This window comes from Dipodomys merriami, unplaced genomic scaffold (genome assembly GCF_024711535.1).
Source record: "Dipodomys merriami isolate MVZ:Mamm:240054 unplaced genomic scaffold, mDipMer1.0.p SCAF_1, whole genome shotgun sequence".
In the NCBI taxonomy this organism is placed as follows: domain Eukaryota; kingdom Metazoa; phylum Chordata; class Mammalia; order Rodentia; family Heteromyidae; genus Dipodomys; species Dipodomys merriami.
In genome coordinates, this window is record NW_027202270.1 from 3,922,659 (window position 1) to 3,937,140 (window position 14,482).

Below are 14,482 nucleotides of genomic sequence, written 5' to 3' on the forward strand. Positions count from 1 at the left end.
GAACTGTCACGGCAAAGAACACTGTGACCTCTGAAGTAGACTACGCGTCCCTCTTTTCCACACGTTCAGTGCTGCTGGCCTTGGGTGTATAGACAGTGCCTCCATGAACCACAGTTATCAAAAGCCAGCCACGTTCATTCTCAATAAGGGGAGACTCGGAAGTTTCCGGGTGATACCCACAAAGACTGTAAGGCCTTCCGCCTCCCCCTCTTCAGTGATATTTTCTTACTCTTTTGCTCAGTGACTCTGAGGAGGGCTAAATAGGTCACAAAGCACATCACTGCTTAATTATTTTAAAAACATTAGGAAGAGCAGAATGCACGGCATTATGAACAGATTATGAACAAAAATAAAAGCCATTTGTAGGCATTAATGATACATCAAGCTAATTCAAGCTGGCTAAAGTCATTAGGGAGGAATCCTGGGGCAAAACACAGCCCTGACGCGCAGTGCAGGCAAGTATTAAAATAACCATTTCCTATGTCATTGATAAAATTAATTCTATGAGGCAGAGATGAGTCTGAACATGAAAATCAAAATCCAAGAGCATTTACTAATAGTGTCTAATGATCTAATTCTGGCAACGCAGAGTTAATGCACGCATGTCCACATACATTCACGCATCCAAGTACATTTAGTGTTTCCCAGAAGAGAGACACAGCATGAAAACCTTAAGGACACAGGGTAAGAAATAGCCAGGAAGGACCAACGCTTCTATTTCTATTCTTTTCCACAGCATTATAAAATACAAGGCTTCGTACATCCTCTAAGAACATCAATAGTAGGGCCCCACCTTCCTACTGGTTTTGGAAGAATCTGTGATTGGCAGCCTTCTGCTGCTATACTGAATATTGGAGATCATTAACTCACAAAGAGAAAACAGTTCATTTCCACAAGTTCACGTCCCCGTGACTGGCTCGACTGCTCGGGCCATAAGTGAAGAGTCACTTGACGGCAGGAGCCTGTGGCACAGCAGGTCTGCAGCTGTGACCAGGATGAGTGAAAGGCAAAAGGAGTTGTGGTCGCCACATCCCCTTCAAGGCTGAGCCACCCATGACCTGAAAACCTCCCACTAGGCTCCACCCCTTAAAGGGTCCGCTACACCCTCCATGCACCTTGAGGGACACTAAGATCCCCACTGTAACAGACCCAAAATGTTGTTCCTCCAGAATTATACCTATGCCACTCTATATGCCTGGGGCAGCCGCCAAAGCCTGTGGACCAAGGGCCTTAATGATCATGGGGCTATTTCTCATAGGTGATTTCAAGCTAAGCAGAGAATTCCTCCTTAAAAAGTCCAGCCTCTGGTCCACTGAACAGCTTAACAGACCAGAGATAAACTCTAAGGAGAAACAGGCCAGTTCATACTTGCAATGTGAAATAATTGAGATAATAACACTGGGAAACACTCGGACTACACAAGGAAAGTCATCGCAAACAATCTTCAAATTAGTACTGGAAATGCTGGGGGTGGCGAGGTGACTTCGGGGTCCCGACGCGGCCCAGAGCTCATGAGTCTGAGAGCGGCCCAGGGGCCGGATGCCCGGCTCATCTGCCGGATGTACAGGACACGTGCTGAGAATGCTTGAGCCCAAATGTTCAGAAAAAGTAACTTCAAAGCATTTTTGTGTTTTTTTTTAAATTATTTTATTTTAACCCTGGAATGTTTTAGTTTGGGGCGTTATGGCTTCGGTTTGTGACTGAACCCTAGTGTGTGGACAGGAAACGGGCAGCATTGGAAATGCAGACAGACGGGGCACTGCCCGTGGCGCCGCACCCTCCACACACAGCGCTGGCTTCGGAGGATAGAGGAGGAGAAAGGCCGGAGCCCAGAGGAGCCCGGCCATCTCGTCCTCCCCTCCACCACCCGCTGGCGGGGACAAGTCTACGTCACACAGATCAGAATCCTTGCAATCCGGGAGAGAGCCGGTGTGCCCAGCTGACGTGCGCCCTGGGCGGCACACCTGCGGGCCCCAGTGTCCACCAAGTGACCGCACAGAAGGAGCCGGTGACATTCAGGGTTTGAGACCGCAGGGCGGCCATCACCAGAATCAAGACCGCCCTGGGGGAACTGAGCAGAGACAGCTCTGGGGAAGGGGAGGCGTGTCCTGCTTCTCCCCACTGCTGCCCTGCCACGTGGGCACCGCGGAGCTCACGTCCGTGAGCGGGCATCAGAAGCCCTTGACCTCCGTGTAAATTCCTGTCACAAAGCAACAGCAATGGACTGGTAGAGACTCGTCAGTTCACCTCACGACTGGCGATCTGCTCCATGTACTTATGTTTGTCTATCTAGGGCTAGTGCTCACATACACACACAGCTCTAATCTAATTTCTCACATGATAAGAAAAGAAAAGCAGCAGCAACAGGAACCAGTAAGACCATGGGCAACCAACACTGAACGTTAAGCTGGCCTTGGGGAAGAATGGGGCTGGCCTAACCGCCACGCCGGGTGCGGTGGCACCCCCAGGCAGGCGCACAGGAGCCTGGGGAGCTGAGCTGCCTGTGCTACGGGACACTCTGGTGCGCGAGCTGGGCCACACGGCTGGGTTGTTAATGCGGCCCCTGGTTCTGGAGCCTGTGGTTAGGCCTGAGCAGCTGCAGACATGCGGTATGAGCTGCACTTCTGTGTAGACTAGGGTCTCAGTCTGGCAAAGGATGGAAAGCAAACTGAGGCCCCCTAACCCCGTAACCCTGGAGTCAAACAGTCCCTTCCTGCCTGCTGACAAGCAATCGGGGCTCACTTATGACCAGGTTAACTGAGCAGGTAGGAGCAAGCACCAACAGAATGCTGCTGAAAAAGTGCTTTCCAGAACCTGGATTACCATTAGAATGCAAGCCAGCCACCGGTGGCCATGGGGCTGAAGGACTGACACATCTTCCTAGAGCAGAGACCAGGCTGCCGGGCACATGCCCGGATACCAGGATGAAGCGCGAGGCATGCTTGGCCAAAGGCAGGGGTGAAGGCTCCAGCCCAAGGGGCCTTACAGAAGCTGCCCTGAACCAGGCATGGGATCGCATCTCTGATAAGAATGACAGGCTGATCGAGGATGGAAGATCTTGATGAGATACTCAGCTGACCCGGGATCGTTCAGCAGGCGGATGACAACCTACAATGCGTCTTTCTTCTGTGGCTCTTGACCTGCCTAGCATGGCTGTCAGCAAACTGTCACATGTCTGTTTCCCAGCGGAGCTTGGGATCCACACCAGGAGGAAGAGGTTCAGGGCCAGGTGGAGCAGGCCCTGCCACGGTACCTGCAACACGTACCCTGGCTGCTGGGGAGGCAGGTAAAGGTGACTAGAAGCAGCACATGCTACATGCAGCGCCGCTGACGTCCAGATTGCTCACAACTTGGGTGGCTCATGGGGCAAATCGGGGAAGGAGAAATGAAGACAATTCATACCACTACCTATGTCTGCTCCTCACCCAACAGGAGGGGAAACCAGCACGGACTTCAAAGTACTTATACAAACGGGACCCATGCCTGTAATATCAGCTGCTCAGGAGGCTGAAATCTGAGCACTGTGGTTCAAAGCCAGCCGGGGCAAGAGAGTCTGTGAAACTCTTATTTCCAAAGAGCCAGATGGAGCTGTGGTTTAAGTGACAGAGCACTAGCCTTGAGTGTAAAAGAAAGGGATAGCATTCAGACCCTGAGTTTAAGCTCTAGTACATGTACACGTACATACACGCGTGCGCATGCACACACGCGCGCGCGCACACACACACACACACACACACACACGGCTTATACAAGGATTCAAGGTGGATTCAAGTGGTAGAGCTTGCCTAGTAAGCACAAGGTCCTGAGTTCAACTCCTAGTACTGCACAAACAAACAAACACGTCAGATGCCACAATTTCAAAAACATGAAAATATGCCCAGGAAGATCTGGAGCCTTCACAAAACTGCCTGGCTAGTGCAATGAATCAGACACTGTGGCACAAAGCGACACGCTCACCATGTGACACGCTCACCACAGCAGATCAAGCACCCCACGGACACTGGATGCACAGTGAGACCTCAGACGCTTTGGAAAGAGGTGAAAAAGCACCAGCTCCGAAGAGACGGCAGAAAACAGAGGCTCCCGGCCTCCTGCCCGCACCGCCCTGGCGGGCCTGGCCTCCCCCCTCCCTACATACCCCCCTTGGGGGGCCCCGGTCCCCCCTCTCCTCCCACGATGGCGCTCTCAGGCTCCCAGGCTCCTCTGCTGTAACGCGGCTGGCCCCAGGAAGGTGCGCTGCGCGGTCCTGCCCTCCCTGAACACCACACCCCTTCACCTGACCAAAGGCCACCGCGGACACACTCCCCAAGCTTCCAGCCACTCTGTGCTTTTGTTATTTTTCTGTTGCTTTTTGTTTCAGCGATAACGGGGCTTGAACTCAGGGCCTTGTGAAATGTGATGTGTGATGTGTGGCTTAGTCACATATCCTGCCCCATTTTTCACTGTTTTGTTCTTTTTTTTGAAGACAGGTTTCCTCTCCCAGGGACGGGGCCACAATCTACCTATTCTAAGTTTGCCGGTGCTGCTGCGGTCACAGTCACGTCAGCAGTCTGTTCCCTCTTGTGGAGATGGGGTTTCACAGACTTTTCTGTTCAGGCGGCCCAGAGACCTGACTCCCCCGATGCGGCTGGGGATGGAGACGTGTACCACCACACCCAGCTGCAGGCCGAGAAGGGGCCTTATGAATTTTTCTGCCTGGGTTGGGCTAGAATCTTCCCAGCCTCCGAAGTACCTAATACGACTCAAGATGACAAGCCACTGACACTCAACTCAGACCTTATTTCTTGAACTATATATATATATATTTTTTTTGGGGGGGTCCGGTCGTGGGGCCTGAACTCTGGGCCTGGGCACTGTCCCTCAGCTCTTCAGCTCAAGGCTAGTGCTCTACCATTTGAGCCACAGTGCCACTTCCAGCTTTTTTCTTATGTGGTGCTGAGGAATCAAACCCAGGGCCTCGAGCATGCATGGCAAGTGCTCTACCACTGAGCCACCTTCCCAGCCCCTATTTCTTGAACTATGAAACTGTACAAGTTTCAGTTTCCTCCTCGAGGGCTAAGATGGGTGCTTGCTGAGGCTGCTCTGCGGAGTCAGCGACGTACTGTCACATAACTGCCATTTCAAATACAGACGAACCTCGCTTCTCTTTTTTAAAGTATCCTCATATGCAATAAAAATATTTTAGGGGCAGCCCCTCCCTCCACTGCCCATGATGGTCAACCTGGATGTCATTTATTTCCTTCAGATTATATAAAAACTAGCAAGCACTAAAAATGCCATGGGCAGCAGGATTTGCCATAATCTTGCTTCGTCTCTAGTATTAAGAGATTCTTTGTATATAAGCAGCTCATTTATTCACGGAAAATTCACACTGCCAAACATGATAAATCCTGGTATTAAAGCCTGGTATTAAAGGCATGTATTACCATGCCCAACATCTTTTTCTTAAAGAAAGGACTAGATTAAGAAGAAGCAACTATGATAAAGAAATGGCAAAGTATGGAAGGCTGACTGAGAATGAAGTCATGAGCAACAGCTCACGGGACTCCCCATGCTGCGTGTCTGTTCCCAGGAAAGGTGATGGGACACGCAGACTCCGCCCCAGGACTGTTTGGAGTGGGTGTCCTGTCTCTTCTGAACACCCCCACTGAAAGCAGGCAGAGGACTGGAGAGTGGCCGCTGGGTCACACTGCCGGCCCATCACACGCACCTGCCACCCAGCAGCCCCGCTCCCCTCTGCCACCCTGCCCCGTGAGCCCCCGCTCCCCTCTCCCGCCCTGCCCCAGTGTCTCAAAGCCATGGCGCCTGGCACTGTGTGTTTACCGTCCTGGAAGACACGCTCCACGTTGAGCCCGTATGTGGCGCAGGTCTCATAGTACGTGCAGCGTTTCAGGTCGTTGGAGAGCTTCCGCGCCCGCGCGTCGTCGATGACCCGCGGGTTCGTGGAACTTATGGCATCTGCAACAGAAGAACAAAGCGTGATGCTGGCGACCAAACACACCATCAGACGGGCTTCTCGTGACTGTGTGACGGATCTCAAGCCGCCACTGTCCCCAGTGGAGCTGTAGTTCCTTCCAGGCTCTCGAGTTGTGAAAGCAAAGTAACTCCCCAAAATAGCAGCCTCAAACTCCAGAACAGCCCATCGTCCGTGGGAGGAAACTTGTGTGAGCGGATGGCTGCTGAGACTGCAGTCAGAGCGCATTGATTTGGAGTAAGAGGAAAATGCAGCTCTACAGCAGGAGCCGTCTAAGGGTGCAGACTGTCCCCACCTTTGCGAGCAAGGAATGACTGCGGAGCCCACAGCGGGGAGGACAGAGGCCTGCTGTCAGAGCAGCAGCAAGCAGAACCCACTGGGAAGGGGGAAGCTGGGAGCGGGGCTGGCAGAGGCCTGCAGGGCAGAGGGAGATGGGGGGGGGGGCGGGACGGAGGGGAGTGGCCCTGCAGCTCACTCAGGATCGGCTTTCAGGCCCTGTGCAGAGGACACCGTCCAGTGCTGCGGGCCACAGGGGTGGGTGGGGGTCCCATCACCTGGGGCACCCGGGCACGGATGGGGAGACCGAGCAGCACAGCATGGATGCCCACACAGCTCCCTTTTCATCCAGGCCTCCCCACACCCTTGGGCCACGGCCCACAGAAGGGACTGGACACCGTGTGCTGGGGAGAAGGGCAGCAGGCCTCTGTCGGAGGTTTCCTAACCCAAATGATTCCAAGGGTTGAAGGCCCACTCTCTAAAGGAAGCCACCAGCGGGGACTCTCCCTGGCCGAGCAACGCTGCGTCTGCTGCCCAGGACAGCCATAGCATCTACCCTGGGGAAAACTCGGGGAGCATGCCTGGCACCCACTTTCTCAAGAGCAAAAAAGGAATATGTTGAGGAAGCAATACATTCCTCTTTTCCTTTTTTTTGGTCTTTTTGAGATAGTGTTTGACCGCGTACCTCAGGCTAGCCTTGAACTCATAATCCTCCTGCCTCAGCCTCCCAAAGGCTGGAATTATAGACATGTGCCACCATGCCCGGCCCAAGGAAGACCTGGATAAAACCAGCCACAGGGGAAAAACAAAACAAAACAAAAGAGCCGGGTGCCAGTGGCTCATGCCTGTAATCCTAGCTCAAGAGGCTGAGATCTGAGGATCATGGTTAAAAGCCAGCCCCGGCAGGAAAGTCTGTGAGATTCTTTTTTTTTTTTTTTTTTTTTTTGGGGGGGGGTCTGGTCATGGGGCCTGAACTCTGGGCCTGGGCGTTGTCTCTCAGCTCTTCAGCTCAAGGCTAGTGCTGTACCACTTGAGCCACAGCGCCACTTCTGGCTTTTTTCTTTTTTTGCTTATGTGGTGCTGAGGAATCGAACCCAGGACCTCAGGCATGCAAGGCAAGCACTCTACCACTGAGCCAACTTCCCAGCCCAAGTCTGTGAGATTCTTATCTCTGATACAACCACTAGAAAACCAGTGGTAGAGCACTCGCCTTGAGCTGAAGAGCTGAGGGACAGCGCCCAGGCCCAGAGTTCAAACCCTATGACCAACAACAAAAAAGAAAAGGAACAAAAGCAACCACCAGCACACACGTGCCGTATGCTGACTGATCCACCAAATGCGCCTTGCCAGTTTCTCTGGCAGCCCTTCCTAAGAGGCGAGAGTCAGGCCTGTCAACTGCCTGAGGTGTGCGTGGCCCCAGCCCGATTCCGCCCTCCACCATCAGAAACGCTGGTGAGAATGGAGACAGCTGCGCAGTCCTATCTTCACCAGACAGGAAGCTAAACTCCAAGAGTGATTGTAAGTCCCTGGGAGAGCAGAGAGGCCTCAGCTCCACCTCTGAGCCCGGGCAGCTCCGGAGCTCGGCTAACACCAGGAATCCAAGCTCACTCTTGCTTTGGATATTTCACCTGGCCGGTAAGGCAGCTGTAAGTGGAATGTGCTGTTAAAAGGTCGTTTTATACTTACTAAAAGTTCTCAGACCCTCTCAGTCACCTCAAAGGGGCCAATGTGGCATGCAGGCCCCAGACACTCAGCCCGTTCTGGAGAATAATGCTCTACTTGCACATGACCTCTGTGATCCCTGTTTACACTTTCAATCATCTCTAGATTTATCCATTCATTATCCATTTTGGGACAGTAAAAAGCTACATAAGTGGCTGTTACACTGTTTAAGGAGTAACGACAAGGAAAGAGGTCTGTACATGTTAAGAGATGGTTTAACCCACAGCTGGTGGAGCTAACAAACAAGGAATTTTTTTTCTGTATCGCTGCCTCCTAGTGGCCACCAGAGGGCGCTGTGGGCACAAAGAACTTCTATCTGGTTTAGGTTCAACCTGCTTTTTGCTCCTTGGGTTTCAGCAGTAAGAGGAGCCACAAGGCACTGTTGTGTTTTCCAGGAGTCACGGGTGCTGTCCTTGAAGAGCCAATTCCAAGGTCCTAGCTAGCACAATGGGAGGGTGCTGTCACTTCATGAACAAGTCCCTACTTCTCAGCACACAAGCCCACCACCGACGGGCTCTGGGCAAGCCTGCACCTTCCCGTCAGGGCATCCTGAGCGCTACCTCAGTGGCGCTCTGTGCATGCCATCCACAGCCAGCTTCTCAGCGAGAGTGCGCTAACGCGAGGGCACGGGCCTGTATACCAGGTACGCGACACCTGGAGGATTCAGCAAAATCAGTGCATGAAAGAGCAGAAGGAATCATGAGATTTTTTAAAGAACATGACTACTCTGTATGTCCTCACATTTCTGACAAAGCTGTCTGAAAGTGCATGTCATCTGCGCTCAGAATCCGAGGTGGTCCTGGGCTGCACCCAGGGGACCACTCTACCACAGGGGCAGAGACCAAGATCCTGGACCAGAGGCTGACTCCAGGGCACGTTACTAAAAGGCCAGGTTTACAAGTGACCCAGAGGAAACCCAGAAATGCGCCCCACAGAAATGGGTGCTGTGCTCTCAAGCACAGATGAAAGCAACAGACCCCACGGTGCTGACAGAGAGGACGCAGCTAACCTCTAGTATTCACGGCGCACTGAAGGTTAAATAAGCTTGCTTACTTTATTATAGTGAAAGCCTTTTGCTTATGAACTTTTTGTAAAATAAGGTATTAGAAAACAACAGAACGAGTCTATTTTTTCTAAAGCATGTCTGTAGCTGCACTGCTTTGAGGCGGGTGGTTTGCGCACAGAATCAAATCGGGAAACCACACACAATGCGTGTGTCTCGTGGCTTCTCTATGCAGGAACTGCACACACTTAAAACTCACCCTGGGTCCCCACCAGCACGAGCGGGACCTCGCTGGTGTTCCGATAGTTGGCCATCCGGCTGTAGTAGTGGTAGACCGTCTGGAAACTGATCTCATCCTCCAAGCTGAAGACGAAGATGACCGCGTCCACCCACATGGCAAACTGCAGAGAGGCAAGGCAGAGGGGGCGCTGAGTGGGGGTGCAGGTCGGAGGCGGAGGCCCCGGGGTCTCTGGGTCTTCTTCAGACCTGGGAGTGCCCGGATCGGGGACAGCCTCCAGGCTGGGTGTTACCACGGATGGTGGCTGCACCACGCACACCCATCGACAGAGCGCATGCGGCCTCCCGGACCAGTGCTGCTGCTCCCGCCAGGCCCCTCTTCAGAGAGACCTGTGCCCCTGCGTGCTATGTGCCCCAGACAGGGCAGAAGCTCCTCTAGGGGCTGGAGATGTGGCTCAGGCGGTAGAGAGCCTGCCAATGAGGGGAAAACATCCGATAGTGAGTTTGAGTCCTGGTCGCTGGTGGTGGGGGGGAGGGGGTGGAAAGAGAAAAAAAGAAGGTTCCTCTGTGGGCCCTGGACTCCCCCCGTGAGGACAGGTGCTGAGCGTGGCCTGGCCCCCGGCCCCGCACCGGCTCTTCCTTCCCAGTGCTGCAGGTATCAATGGGCACCCAGCCCAAGAGTGCCCCTCTCCAGCGCCCCACCGCCTGCCCGGGACTTCCAGGCTTCCCACCACCCACTCCCCAGGGCTGCCACTGTGGGAGCAGCCCCTCGCCAGACAGAGGCCGTACCCCGCCCAGAGCCCCTGCCAGGAAAGGATCACTTATTCTGGGGAAATCCACAGAAGTTGGACCCGTGTCTACTGGTCCTGCTCTGCCCGCACCCACCCTGGCAGGTGCTCCCGAGTTGTTTCTGGAGGAGAGGCCCAGGGTGTCTGTCTCCACCCCGCACCAAGACCTTCCTCGTCCCAAGTGAAATCTCATCCAACACCAAGACCTTCCTCATCCCAGGTGGAAAGGAAGCAACCAAGAAAAAAGCCAAAGAAAAAAATCCTGTTTGCATTCCCTAAAAAGAAGCTTCAGTGCCTAGGTAAGTTTAGATGGCCCCTAAACCCCAGCAAATGCCGTAGGGGTTACCTCAATTTCCCCTTACAACTAAAAAACATGTCCACTCTTACATGAAGCAGCTATGCGACCAGCCCTTGAAGTCTTAAGGCTCTAAGGACACACATACGATCCATCGTACGTGTGTGAAGAGAGTGTGAAGCAGACCTGAGGGAGCTGCACGCTGCTCCAGAACTGGACGGGGGGGGGGGGGGGGGGGGGAGGGTTGACGGGGGGGGAGGGGAGGAGGGGCGTGGGGGGGAGGGTTGACGGGGGGGGAGGGGCAGCATCACCTTCCCCTTCTCTCCACCTGGAGCTGTGCTCCCCCCCGCCAGCCCGCGAGGGAGGAGGGGAGTGCTCCCAGCTCCCAGAACGGAAGCTGCACCCCTGAACCTCCACACACAGGAGGTGCTGGCCACGGCCTCTTCTCCCAGGAGGGCGCTGTGACAGCCCAGCACCTACACCAAAACCACACCCGACTCTAAGAACAAGGTACACCCCACACTAAACACAAGGTACACCCACCTAAAAATGAGGGAATGGGAAAAGGGGCCATTTTGAAAGGGAGACACAAGGCAGTTAAAGCGGCCAAGTTTCTGCTCCCCCTGGCACCCCGTCGGCCACACAGGGCGCCAGAGCCCGTGTATGAGGCCGCACCTTCACGTACCAGCCATCAACACTCCACACGCCGGGAAGACGGGAAGACAGAAATCAGGCCTGTGGTTTTAAAAGGCTCTATCCTCCTATTCCCCAAGTTTGTGGAGCCCTTTAATCGGGGACAATTTCATGCTAAATACTCCTGAGGAAGCCTGTGCCAGAATAACGGGCTGGTCCTCAGGGAAACTGAGTCAGCACTTCCTCCTAGCCAGAGGCCAAGGTGACCTCCTAGGGGCCCCAGTTCTGGGCACTGCTGGGGTCGCTGGCAGCCACCTGGGGGCGCTACCCCGCCCTGGGGAAGGCCTCGGGATGCCAGCGTCCGCAGGAACACAGGCTGGTCCCCTCCAGGGCTGACCTGCGCACTATGGCCCAGGGGACACCCAGGGTCGCAGAGACAGGATTCTGCTTACACAATGAACACTTTTTTTTTTTGTCGGTCGTGGGGCCTGAACTCTGGGCCTGGGCGCTGTCCCTCAGCTCTTCAGCTCAAGGCTAGCACTCTACCACTGAGCCACCCCCAGAATGAGCACTTTTGATGCACAATACTAAAGAAAAGAAGGAAAAAAGGGGGGTTAAAAAAAGGAAGAAAGGCAAATTTCCTGCCACAGGCCTTATGTTCTTAAAGCAATTCCTTAACTAATTATACCAACTAGTTAAAGAAGTAAAATGGCATTTTATCAAACATTATTTCATATTTTGGCATATTAAGGTCTGTGGAAGATAAATATTTTTAAATATCAGATTAAAGAGATCTCAGAGGAAAAGCACCATTCGAGACAAAACACAAGACCTCTGAGCAGCACACCAGACCTCTGTCAGTACACCAGACCTCCTGAGCAGCACACCAGACCTCCTGAGCAGCACACCAGACCTCTGTCAGTACACCAGACCTCCTGAACAGCACACCAGACCTCCTGAGCAGCACACCAGACCTCCTGAGCAGCACACCAGATCACCTGAGCAGCACACCAGATCTCCTGAGCAGCACACCAGATCTCCTGAACAGCACACCAGACCTCTGAGCAGCACACCAGATCTCCTGAGCAAGCACACCAGATCTCCTGAGCAAGCACACCAGATCTCCTGAGCAAGCACACCAGATCTCCTGAGCAAGTACACCAGACCTCCTGAGCAAGTATACCAGACCTCCTGAGCAAGTACACCAGACCTCCTGAGTAGCACACCAGACCTCTTTTGTGTGAATTGTCTTATAGTTCCATGCTGCACCTTCATGAGAAGAGATGCTCCAGAAAGAATGCCAAGGAAGTCCTAAGTCTGCTTCCGCGACATCAATGGGACCAGCTATTCCTAGAGCATGGCTCCATCTGAACTAGAAACTCACAATGTCAACAAAACACCGAGCTGGACTAAGTCAGCCGAGACAGAGCACTCCCACACGGCACTCTTGTTTCCAGAATGCTCTCCTTCCAGGGACTGTCAAGGAAACCACCACATACTACCCTGCACGTGGGTTTTCAGTGGGCCCAATGGTGCCAACACGGCTGGCCAGCTCACGGAAACACCAGGTCCTGCCAGGCAGCAGGAATGGAGAGATGGGCAGAAAGGGCTTTAGAATCCAGCAGACTTTCTCAATGACTTACTATTTAGAGATGAAGTCAGCTGAGCAGCCCAGACTACAGGATGTCTAAGTACTGTTCGAGTTAAATTTTGGCTTTCCAGCCTTCTTCCTCTGCCTCCTCCTCCTTCTCCTCTTCCTCCTAGGTTCTTGCTAGGCAGGTGCCCTACCTCCTGAGCCATGCCCTCAACCCTTTTTGCCTTTGATACTTTCAAAATAAGGCACTGTGGGGGTAAGTCTAGGCTGGTTTGGACTACGGTCTACCTGTGAATGTTTCCCACCCAGGGGGATGACAGGCACCGGGCCACTGCATCAGAGACCAACTGAGATGAGATCTCAAGTTTATGCCGAGAGTGGACGGGAACTGTGATCCTCCCAACCCAGCCTTCCATGCAGCCAGGATGACAGGCACACACTACCACACCCAGCTCCTGACTGGCCTTTATGGTCATGATGGCTTGAACTGCAGTCCTGGGAAGCTAGGGTTACAGGAGTGAGTCACTGGTGCCTGGCCCTATCCTTCATAAAAACACACACACTTAGGAGAAAAAAATGAAATCAGTCACACAAACTGAGCTTTCGTGAAAGCACTTGACTCCTTTCTGGAAATGGCTGCCCAGGAAGAGCTCAGGAAGCTCAGGTCCAAGGCCGGCTTCAGCCTGAAATACTCACCTGTGCCTCTGGGGGGCCCCCTTCATCTCTAATCAGCAGCAGGTAGCTCTGTCCATCCACAACAATCTCCTTCTTGAACCTGCCACCTGCCACACAGAAAACATTATGTTATAGAAGAAAACCAGAGCAGGAGGGGGACAGACAGACGTGGGCTTCGCTTGTGGAACAGTACACTCGGATGGCTGCCCTTGGGGCCGGCCGCTAGGAGGGCTTAGGAGAGGACATCAGATGTCTCCCACAGCCACTGAAATTTTAGAGCAGTGGAACCCAGATTGAAACACGTGTTTGCTCATCTCTGATTAGCAGCTTTCCATGCAACCCCAGGCACACCTGGCTGAGAAGCATGGAATTTGTGTGCGGTCTTTATACGTAAACGCATAAATTCTCACACACTGGGAGAGAGAGAACACTCAAATTGTCTTTCCGGAGGGTTCACAAACTGAGAAATGTCATCTATGATGTCTGACAGATGAAGGGCAGGGAACCTGTATTCTCCTCAAGGGAAACCCAGTTCTTGAAGGGAACACACAGAACAGTATGAGGATGGTATTTCCAGATGCCGACTACCACACACGGGTTAGACAGAGCTACGGGATGGGATCTCCGCACGGGTGGAGACAGAGCGGTGCAGCTGACTGACGAAGAGGCGTTAGAGACCATGGGGTTAGCGGGAAAACACTGGGGCCTGCTGGAGCAGGGGGGAGCCCAGAGGGGCAGGGTGGGCTGGTGACAGCCCCTAGGCACGCCCGAGACTCAGGGCACCCTGGCTGCACCAGCACGCCTGCATGGCGGGAAGGTGTTCGCCTCGGGCTTCGGTGCCGAGTGGCTGGTAGGTGGCCCTTAGAGTTCTCAATCTTGTGAGAAAGGAACACCCAGTTTCTTGCTCTCCTGGGCTGATGCCTCCCCAAAGGCCCCACTGGACCCTCCGCCTAACAGAATTCCAGAGAACAACTAGGCCAGGGCCCCATGGGGTCTCACAGGCGCCCTCCCCCGGGGGATAGAAATCCACCCAGAATTCCAGGTCTACACTATTTCAGTGCCCACGACTGCAAGTGAGGCCCCACCCCAAACCCGAGGTGTGCAGGCCGCCAGAGGGACGGCTACCACCTGGGCTGGGGCGGTGGGCTGCTCTCCCCAGCGGCTCCCCCCCGACTAGCTCGGTCACCAGCCTAACCTCCTGTTTCAGATCAGGAAGTGCTTGCTTTGTTTACAGTGTCCAATGATAAGACCCAGGGAAACCTTCCAGCATTACAATGAAGCAGGT

General features: G+C 53.6%; 1 protein-coding gene across 6 annotated transcripts in view; it reads right to left on the bottom strand.

Annotated features, from left to right (window-relative positions):
• Positions 1–14,482, bottom strand: part of Agap1 (ArfGAP with GTPase domain, ankyrin repeat and PH domain 1) — a 465,820-nt gene that overhangs the window by 268,486 nt on the left and 182,852 nt on the right. For all 6 annotated transcript variants that reach the window (XM_070011454.1, XM_070011372.1, XM_070011299.1 and 3 more), the window contains 3 exons: positions 13,219–13,304; positions 9,235–9,376; positions 5,824–5,958 (listed from right to left, as the gene is read on the bottom strand). In XM_070011454.1, coding sequence (XP_069867555.1) covers positions 5,824–5,958; positions 9,235–9,376; positions 13,219–13,304 — 363 coding nt within the window. The remainder of the gene's footprint in view (positions 1–5,823; positions 5,959–9,234; positions 9,377–13,218; positions 13,305–14,482) is intronic.